The sequence below is a fragment of the Aricia agestis genome, chromosome 5 (assembly GCF_905147365.1).
Source record: "Aricia agestis chromosome 5, ilAriAges1.1, whole genome shotgun sequence".
In the NCBI taxonomy this organism is placed as follows: Eukaryota; Metazoa; Arthropoda; class Insecta; order Lepidoptera; family Lycaenidae; genus Aricia; species Aricia agestis.
In genome coordinates, this window is record NC_056410.1 from 10,967,895 (window position 1) to 10,978,826 (window position 10,932).

Sequence of the window (10,932 nt, forward strand, 5' to 3'; positions counted from 1 at the left end):
AAAAATACTCGAATTTAAATTGCACTTATATTAATAAAAAATAACGATTATGGACTCGAAATCGGGCTTTGTAAGTGGACAAGTTTATTATTATCAATTTAAAGTTAATGTTTACACACATGGATTAATTAATACACATAAATGCATAATAAATATATACTAGTAATCACGGACGTAAAAAAAATAGTAATCTGTGTGCATAATACTCAAGTGTATTTATTGTAACGTATCATGTTTGTTTTCAGTTGAGTTACTGTGGGCAAGAGTGTACAAAAATTCCATCAGGATTTTGCAGAATGTACGGTGAAACTACGCGATATTTAGATTTAAGGTAATTTATAAACATTCCATATGTCCATATGATATAATTTATATTTAATCATTGCAACACGATTATGCTGATGGTTGACAATAATAATTACTTGTCTCAGTAGATAAGTGACCTAGATGATATAGGTATTTATAAGGTCATAAAACATAATTGTAATGTAAACATGTATTAACATCATCTCATTTCTTGTTTCTGTATATTCCAGTAATATATTTTCAGGCCTTACGAAAGAACTCTTATAATCAAACATTATTTTAAAATACTAACTGTCCCTGTGAACTTTGTGTCACTTTAAAACCTTCCCTGGACTTCTATGAATGTTTGAGACTAAAATTAGCCTAATCCGTTCAGCCGTTTTCGAGTTTTAGCGTTACTAACATAATTGGAAATCCATTTTTATATATAAGTATAGATGAACTATTTATTTGATTTTATTATAAATAACTTCTTAAGTTTAAGATTAAACAAAAAAAGGTAAATAAGATTTTAGACAAATTATGTTGATGGAATAAAATTGTATCATTTCAGTTACAACAACTTGGAGACATTAAAAGGATTGGAGAACTTTCCTAAACTGGAAGAACTTATTTTAGACAATAATAACTTAGGTGACAACATTACATTCCCTTCCTTGCCTCGTCTGAAAACTCTTTCACTTAATAATAATGAGGTAAGCAAAAGTAATTAGGAACAGAAATTCTGAAACCTTTCAGGCTAGATTTTATATTTAAAAAGATGATGTCTGTCTGTCTGTCAGTCTGTCTCCAGGCTGTATTTCAAGAACCGCTATAGCTAGATTTCTGAAATTTTCATAGAATGTGTGTATCTGTCGCCGCTATAACAATAATTACTAAAAACAAAATAAATTAAATATTTAAGGGGGGCTCGCAAGTCGCATACAACAAACATAATTTTTTTGTAATTTTTTGCTCGATTTGAATAATGGCAATAGGTAGGCACTTGAAATGTTGACAAAATACTCAGTTGTGTTTATACTTTAATAACTGATAATTAAATTTAAATAAAATAAACAAGGGGGCTCCCATAAAAAAAACACATTTGTACCTATTTTTGCTCTTTAATGATATGCAACCCTTTGTGCGTGAGTCCAACTTGCACTTGGCTGATTTTTGTTTTCTTCTTATACTGTATAATATAACTTCCGGAATACTTTTAGGAGTGTGTATTATGTGTAATAAAACACCGTAATATTTAAAATAAACTTCTTTTAAAATAATGACATTTAGAGCCCCCGCAGACTACAGACTTTTAGTCGACCGATAGTTGGACCAAATTGGTGTTTCAGTACATTATTATAGGCCGATACAAATCGATTAGTGTACCTTCATATATCTTCATACTGATTAAGCTTTCGATCAAACTATCGGCCGACTAAAAGTCTGCAGTCTAAGGGGCTCTATAACATAGAATATAATTATTATAATTACTGAAAACTATTATATTTCAGATTACAGACTTAGAAAGCCTCATTAGTAAGTTACAAGACAAGTATCCAGCACTTACATACCTAAGTTTGTTGGGTAACAAAGCTTGTCCTGATCAACTGTCAGACTTAGAAAAAGATGCATCAGATTATCAGAGATACAGGTAAATAGACACAAAGTGTAAGCTCTTCCGTCTTTGAGAAAAAATATTAAAATGGTTATCATTTCCTTAAGGACCTTATTAAGTAAGAAAAAAAAGGGATGCTTACTAAAAATATGACTTTTCCATCTGGGCCCTTGGGGGGGCAAATCAGATTTTTCATAAGCTAGGTGTTTATAAAGAATAAAAAAAAAAAAATTTTTATTATAAAAATATTCTATTGCAAACAAATGGCAAAAATTCGTTTTCCTTATTTTTAATTTTTATACATAAAAGTACTAGATATATATACTTAATAGGGACGTCAACATGATCCAGGGGGGGGCCACTGCCTCCCCCCCATGCCCCCCCCCCTCGGTACGCCCATGCATATGACCCCCAAATTTTCAGGCTGTGACTGCATACTACTACTACTTCGACAAAGCAAAGATACAGAAATAACTATTGCTACTTATAGAGCATTCATGAATAACTGACTAAAACTAAACAAGTAATTGGAATAACAACCTATAATTTCAGATACTTTGTCCTGTACAATTTGAAGCAGCTGCGATTTTTGGACTCTCGGTGTGTGAAGCTGTCGGAGCATGTGGAGGCGAACTCGCGAGGCGCATTCATGAGCGTGCGTCGGCCGCGTGTGGAGGAGCAGCATCATGAGCCCAGGCCCTCCGCCAGACCTTTGCCCGTCGACTTCGCCTCCTTGGGCAAACATAAAGGTACCATACATAATTATACAATCAGAACAATTGATACATAGTCAGATGGCAAACCTACATTATTTGGCTATGTCAAGACTATGTTAGTTGTGATCTGTCATCAGGGGACAGGGTTTGACATGACCATAATGTGATTGGTTGAATGACCGTGCATTGCCTCTTTTTAGGGTTCCGTACCCATCCACCCATCCATCTGTCCATCTGTCCATCTGTCCGTCTGTCCATCTGTCCATCTGTCCGTCTGTCTGTCTGTCCGTCAGTATGTCTCCAGGCTTTAACTCAATAACGGTAATAGCTAGAGAGTTGAAATTTATACAGATGATATCTGTTGCCGCTATAACAACAAATACTAAAAATAAGATAAAATTAATATTTAAGGAGGGCTCCCATACAACAAACGTCATTTTTTTGGCTTTTTTTGCTCTATATCAATAGTCCTAAGTTATATGTGTAAATTAATATTTAATAATAATATTAAAATAAATTAAAAAATTAAGGGGGGCTCCCTTACAAAAAACACAATTTTTGGTCTAATTTTGCTCTATAATGGTACGGAACCTTTGGTGCGCGAGTCCGACTCGCACTTGGCCGATGATTCACTATACCAGTCCCTTAATATATTTACAAACTTACCTTAAAACTCAGCTTTACTTCATTGTTTTTTTAATGATTCTGCCGTGACGCATTGTCAACACCGCATTTAAATATAGACCGTATTCGTTTTATGCGTGATAAGATAAACTATAACAGCACCAAAACACATCTGAGTTAAGAGTACACTTTCCTTCTTCTCGCGTCCTTACGCTATCACATAAAAATTTGCAGGTCTGTCAGTACGAATATTAATGTTATTTTCATGTCTCTAACGTCGATAACGTTAGAGACATGAAAATAACATTAATATCAGCGCGCCTTGTACAGTGACGGTTACGACGCTCGTCGCGTTCTTGATAGGGCAATATGTATGAAGATATTTTTATATAAAATATTTAGCAATTCGTACAGGGGACTAAACTACGGACTAAATAAGCAAAAATTTTTTTGTATTATAAGTATTTATTTTCCTTAGTTCAGTGTATTTAGCTATACTGGTACCTAATCAGACCCCATTTTTTAAATCTTTTGCGGTTATTTTACACGTCTACACCATAATTTAATATGTTAAATTATGGTGTATACGTGGAGATGAATATTTTATCTTTCATTTGAAACCAAAATGTCCTCGCAGTGTGACTCAACTCACTCAACTAATTCTTTTAAATGGTACCTGATAATCGCTGATATTTATGAAAAAATGTGATAGCGTCCTTAAGTTAACTGACCTATTATAATGTTAAATTACTCATAGCTCTGTATCACATAACACTAATTGTAATGTATACTAATCACTGTGATGGTGAGAATATGAATATGTAATAAGTAAGGTATTTTTTGACTCAGGATAAAGATGATTTGGTTTTTAGGGTTTCGTTCCCATAGGGTAAAAATGGGACCCTATTTAGTCTTCGATGTATGTCCGTCTATCTTACTGTCTCTAGGCTGTATCTCAAATAATTTTCACAGATTGTGTATTTCTGTTGACGCTATAAAAACAAAATATGCCCAAAACAAAATACAATTATTTTTAAGGGGGCTCCCAAACAACTAACGTGACTACAGGTAGGTATTTGAAATATTCACAAAATTCTCAATTATAATTATTGTACTTTAATAGTTAATAAAAAATAATATTAAAGGGGCTCCCATACAAACAACACAATTCTGGTCCTGTTTTTGCCCTATAACGGTACGGAACCCTTAGTAGGCGAGTCCGACTCGCACTTGACCGATTTATTACTCCAATAACTAATTAATGTTTAATTACATTCAGATAAAACTAATAAACTTTTCGTGTTCATAAGTACAAATAGACTATAAGCACCAACATTTTTGTCTTGCGTGTTGGTACATATTTTTCTCACCTCCGGGCGGAAAACGTCAACTTTCATCCCGCTGTGCTTACCGATGTTGCCGGAGGAGAAAAATAGTATACGCACCATGTGCAGTAAATAAGAAAGCCTCAGATCACATGTTTGTTGACCTCGGCTAACAATTACACTACAATTACATTTCTTATTTTCTTGCCCAAGGTGCGTAATGCACTATCGTTGTTCATTATTATTTTTGTTGTTATTTTCAGGTGCCTATGGAAAATGCAACTACAAATACACAGGGAAACATTCGGAAGGAAATCGATTTATCCTCAACAGTGATTTGTGATACGACGGTTAGTGACCGTTTCAGGTTAATTTTGTACATATTATATCAATAAACATTTATATTATAGGAAATGAACAAAAATAAAAATAATTTGACGATAGGGACTCGCACGGATATTTTCCTTGAGGCTTGAATAAATATAAGTAAGTATATCAATATATCGCAAATACATACTAAACAGTAAACATATTAATGAAAGACCAGATAATGGTGATATAAGTAATAGGAAAAATGTATATGTATGTCGCAGCCGACTGGCTTAAATAGCCGTTCAATCAAACAGCTAGCCCTTTGACTGAACAACGCCATTCAATCACACGGCTATACGTCGTTTAGCCGACTTGTTCAACACTACAGCTAGACGACGCTTAGCCAACAGGTTTAATGGCAAATTAACTAGGGCGACCATTAGCTTAATATGTAATTTGGGAGAATAGGAAAACTTTTTGTATTTTTTTGAAAGATTATTCTCGGATTAAGTTTTAAAGGGGTGACCAAAAGTTTAATGCAATAAGTAAAAATAAAAATTCTGAGGCGTGTTTTGTGACGGTCGCCGGCTGCTGCCGCAGCACAGTCACAGTTCTAACCTAACCTACTTTTGGACTTTCTGGATTGTGTTTGTATTTGTTTTGGCGGGGGGCTATGCCCCCCGAGCCCCCCTTTTATTTGGCGACGGTCGCCGGCTGCTGCCGTAGCACGCTCGCTGAGCTCGCTCGGCTCCCTCTGTGTTGTGGTCTAAGTTCTAACCTAACCTAACCAACTTTTAAACTTTCTGGATTGACGATTGTGTTTGTTTTTGTTTTGACGGGGGGCTATGCCCCCCGAACCCCCCTTTCGGTGGGGGCTGCGTCCATTTCATAATCCCGTAATAACTACTTTCTTTCCGAAAAACAACCACAAACACCATCAAACACCTGCTAGTTGACGCCATATTGTAAATAAAACGCACCTAGCGCCGCAGCGGTGCGTGCTGAACTACTTCAATAAGACGGCGGATTTTGAATCAGCTGTAGTGTTGAACGTTTTGAGCGACTAAAATATTCAATATTAAAGCTAGACGTGTGATTGAATGGCGTTGTTCAGTCAAAGGGCTAGCTGTTTGATTGAACGGCTATTTAAACCAGTCGGCTGCGACATGTACATTAGTACATATTTTATACCAAAAGGCCAACTTTTTGAATGACCATCTTTTGAGCTTGTACCAAGTTTTAATGTTAAGGAAGGCATCTATGTAAAAATTCCATAAGTAATCAGTAATATCTTTATTTTCAGTGCCGAATTTCTATTTTTATGAGTGTAGGTCACTTTATTTCCGCCGCGGGCCGCCCCATGTTAAAAATCTAAGCTAAGACGCTGCCGTCCCCTAGGTCTTAGGATATCCTGCCGCCCCTTAGGCCGAGACTTATAATTCCTGACATTGCTAATTTGAGCAATAAGCAGGCTTAACATGAGTGTAGTAGTATATGTAAAAAATTCGGCGAAAGAATGGAAACACAGGAAAGAATGGAATATATTATAAAAACAAAACGACAGGTTTTTTACCTTTTGATTTCTAAAAAAAACTCTTCATTGCTATCTCTATTAATTATTGTTTTATGGCCGTTCCCAATATTCAATCTATCTCTGGTTCGACATACAACCGATAGCAGCTAACATTGAATTGACATAAAATATAATATGTCTTTATTGTCTAACGGCCATTCCCAATATTTGATCTATCTCTGGTTTTGCCCTACTAGAGATAGGAATAGCTCACATTAGACATTAGAGACATATATTTTATGTCAATTGTGAGCTATTCCTATCTCTAGTAAGGCAAAACCAGAGATAGATCAAATATTGGGAACGGCCGTAATGTGAGGTATTCCTATCTCTAGTAGGGCAAAACCAGAGATAGATCAAATATTGGGAACGTCCGTAAATGTTTTCTGTACCCCTGTAATTTATGAGGATGATGACAGAAACGATTATTGATTATTATTATTACAATTTTATATTATACATTTAGATGTATGCATATTAGAAGTAATAGAAACGTTGGTGCCATAACTATATTTTTAATTGTAAATACATTTTAGAAACATCATAATATTATAATATGTAACATTGTATAATCCCTGACCCACGGTGTACCACATTTGGACGTTATTTTAGTAGTTATGAGTGCCAACCTACACGTACCACAACCACACCACGTGGTCGAGCGTATATTTCGTATTGTAAATGAATAAGGACTATTCACACGTACCACATTTTGCAGTCATTGTCGACCACTTGTGTGATACCGACCACATCGCAAACACAACGTTGCGTCGATGCAACGACAGTGCGCGCACGCCGCCCGCGCTTTCGCAAGGATAACAATAACAAAGTTTCCTCTTTGAATTTCATGAGTTTGGTCAACACGTGTTCCCGTTATAAAAGCCGGAGTCGAACTATGTTTCCACACGACGTAACCACATCGCAACTACTGGCGACAACGCAACCACGTCGACATTTTGTCGGTACCACAACGCAACTGCAAAAAGCTGCAGCGACACCATTCACACGTAACCATTGCTCGAGCATTTTGTCGTTGCGACGTGGTGTTGTTGTGTACGTGTGGGTTGGCCCTAAGAATGACTGAGGCCTGTGTTAGATTTTGCTCAAGATTATTATTGGGATGCTTTTATAAAATATTGTACCATCGAAGAAATTTATTTATAGGCAGTTGACGGACCTACTACGTTTGGTCGGATTATGTCAATTCAGTGAAACCTGTGATCTGTCAGATGGGTTTAACACAACGCGACCAATTTACGTAGGTCCGCCATCTGCCTATGAATCAACTTCTCTGATGGTACTTATGATATTATGTTGATATTTGAGAATCAACTAAATTCGAACTTATAAATTCGTTAATTTTTACGTTCGAACTCAGTTGATTCTCTACATATAAGTACGATCTTTAATTCAACAAAAAAGTTAAGTCTCCGTAAACTCGCCACATAAACTGTGCTGTCTAACTGTGTATAGAGTGTAGACTGTAGACTTTGTTTGTATGTGGTCCTTAAAGTGTAAGGCCGTTTGTCCATCGCTGCCGTCGTATTTTTAACCGACTTCAAACCCGCATTTTTTTTTTTATGAAATAAGGGGACAAACGAGCAAACGGGTCACCTGATGGAAAGCAACTTCCGTCGCCCATGGACACTCGCAGCATCAGAAGAGCTGCAAGTGCGTTGCCGACCTTTTAAGAGGGAATAGGGTAATAGGGGAGGGTAGGGAAGGGAAGGGAAGGGAATAGTTGAGGGTAGTGAAGGGAATAGGGTAGGGGTTAGGGGATTGGGCCTCCGGTAAACTCACTCACTCGGCGAAACACAGCGCAAGCGCGGTTTCACGCCGGTTTTCTGTGAGAACGTGGTATTTATCCGGTCGAGCCGGCTCATTCGTGCCGAAGCATGGCTCTCCCACGTCTAAAATATTTCCAGAAATGACGAGTTCTCGAATATGTTAGTCTCCTAAAAGTATTTATGTATGCTTTTATGATTGTGTTCGCATAATATGCCCACGATGGTGGGCCATTGTGTACTATACAGGCTATTTAAGACGCTAGAAACAGGTATTGAGTAGTATGAGAACGGTTTGTTATGACGGTCTTGTACAATGGTACACCGTGCGTTTCTGAATAATATTATAACGAAATATTTAAGATTCAGAGCCAGTCCACACGGCGCGTTGTGTCAGCGTTGCGTCGACGCAGCGCTGCCGTTGCGTTTACATACAAATAACCATGATATTCACACGGCGCGCTGCATCGTCGCAGCAACGCACACATGAGGGACAGCAGCCACCGAGACGAAGCGGGATGGGTGTTGACGTTAAGACTGCTTCGTAATAACGCTGCGATGGCGCAGCACCCGTCTGGCCGGCTATGCGTCAAAATATTTGCGTTACGTCGTCGCAATCGCAACGCAAATATTTTGGGACGCGCCGTGTGGACTGGATCTTAATTGTTAATAGTAAGAGTACAATATAATACTTATATGAAATATTAATCATTGTAATATACTTTTGTTACACTCGATTTAAATAAACTAAATAAAATGTTGTAGTTTTTTTTAATGTCAATACTTTTGCTAACTTTTTTTTCTAATTAGATGTCAAACTTCTCTACAAAGATTAGTAAGAGAAAATATAATGTGTGTCTGTGTTTGTGTCGCAGCCAACTGGTTCAAATAGCCGTTCAATCAAACAGCTAGCCCTTTGACTGAACAACGCCATTCAATCACACGTCTAGCTTTTTAATTGAATATTTAATCCGCTCAAAACGTTCAACACTACAACTGATTCAAAAGCCGCCGTTTGATTGAATTAGTTCTGCGGGGCTAAAATAGTCGCTTTGGAGAATCATATAATTAATCATAATATGATTAATTTTTAAACTCCACTTTGCTTGCAATTCATATAGTGATTCACTTAGATTAATGATTGGTCTCTCGCGCGGCGCTCGCGCGCGGAGACCAATCATTAATCGAAGCGAATTACCTTTAAACTCCACTTTGCGTGCAATTCATATAGTGATTCGCTTACATCAATGATTGGTCTCTCGCGCGCGGCGACCAATCATTAATCGAAGCGAATCACTATATGAATTGCACGTAAAATGAAGTTTAAAAATGAATCATATTATGATATTCAATATATTATGATTCTCCAAAGCGACCATTTCAGCCCCGCAGCGCTCACCACCGCGGCGCTAGGTGCGTTTTGTTTACAATAATATGGCGTCAACTAACCTGTGTTTTGTAGTTTTATTAAGATATTTTTCGTAAATATACGTTATAAGTATTATTAAAGAGACAGAAATTAGGGGGCACATACGAGTGAATCAAAATTTAAACTAATATTCGAGAAAAAATGACGGGATTATGAAATGCATCACCAAGGTATTTATTGCAATCGTGTTCAAAATGTGTTACAGCTTACAATACAATTATTAATCTGCTTGTTATCATTGCGCTTGTGTAATAATACCACACTAATGGTCACCTTAGTTAATTTACTATTTAACCAGTTGGCTAAGCGTCATCTTGCTGTAGTGTTGAACGTTGTAGTCAACAAGTCGTCTAAACGACGTTCAGCCGTGTGATTGAATGGCGTTGTTCAGTCAAAGAGCTAGCTGTTTTATTAAATAAAACAGCCATTAAATGGCTGTTTTAACCAGTCGACTGCGACATTTGCATATTATTGCATAGGTTGTCCAAAATTATTGCGTGGCAACTGGTTTTTCTTACTTCCATTGCCTAAAACTATTACTAACTATGAACTATTAAATTAACTGTCCTAATTAAGGTTAATCTTTTGAACCAATTAGTGTATTTACTAATCACATTTTGTTGTTTTACTATTGTTTCTTCGAATTGAATCGAATTCGACTTTTTATGCGGGCGTGGCACAAACAATAGGTACGATTTCTCGAAAAAAAGGATTGAAATCCCACCAAAAACATACGTGTTAAAAATAGGGCCAAGTTCCTATTGGCTAATTATACGCCCTAAAAAAGAGTAGAAATCCAATCTAATGCCAAGTTGCGTCTAGCACTTTAAAATCGACCATAATAATCAATCATCATCAACAGCCTGATCCTTAATACTTCTTAATTTGAACTTAGCAGGTTTTCATGCTATACGTAGCTCTTGATTAATTGTATAAGTAATTAAAGTATTTGGTATTTATGTGATTACGATGATGTATTAAATCAACCTGCCAAGTTCAAATCAGAGGTATTAAGAGGATACACCAGGGGCTAGAGAAATTAAAAAAAAAGGACGTGTAATTTCTATAGCTGTCTCCCTTACCTCAAGCCTATACCGCAGAACGCGATAGAGACAACTGCAGAAAATCAACGATTCGTTGTCCCCTGATTCCTTCTCCAAAACTTAACCGATATAAGTACTTTTTTCATTAACGATTAAAGAAAGGCTTGAGCTGTGTTCCTGTGTTTTTTTTTTTTTTTGTATAATCAAGCCAAAACTGTTTTCT

General features: G+C 36.7%; 1 protein-coding gene across 1 annotated transcript; it reads left to right on the plus strand.

The window, feature by feature from the left end:
* Positions 1 to 17: 17 nt before the first annotated feature.
* Positions 18 to 5,002, plus strand: LOC121727005 (leucine-rich melanocyte differentiation-associated protein-like). Its single transcript, XM_042114671.1, has 6 exons — positions 18 to 70; positions 246 to 331; positions 860 to 1,001; positions 1,800 to 1,939; positions 2,456 to 2,652; positions 4,832 to 5,002. The coding sequence occupies exons 1-6, from the start codon at positions 50 to 52 to the stop codon at positions 4,909 to 4,911; spliced, it is 666 nt and encodes a 221-aa protein (XP_041970605.1). The 5' UTR covers positions 18 to 49; the 3' UTR covers positions 4,912 to 5,002.
* Positions 5,003 to 10,932: the final 5,930 nt, after the last annotated feature.

What these genes read in the sequence shown, in the direction of transcription:
- LOC121727005 (XM_042114671.1), top strand. Translation starts at nt 50, where the DNA reads ATGGACTCGAAATCGGGCTTT. An exon ending in TGGACTCGAAATCGGGCTTT is followed by an intron (nt 71 to 245) that starts GTAAGTGGACAA and finishes GTTTGTTTTCAG; the next exon opens with TTGAGTTACTGTGGGCAAGA. An exon ending in ACGCGATATTTAGATTTAAG is followed by an intron (nt 332 to 859) that starts GTAATTTATAAA and finishes GTATCATTTCAG; the next exon opens with TTACAACAACTTGGAGACAT.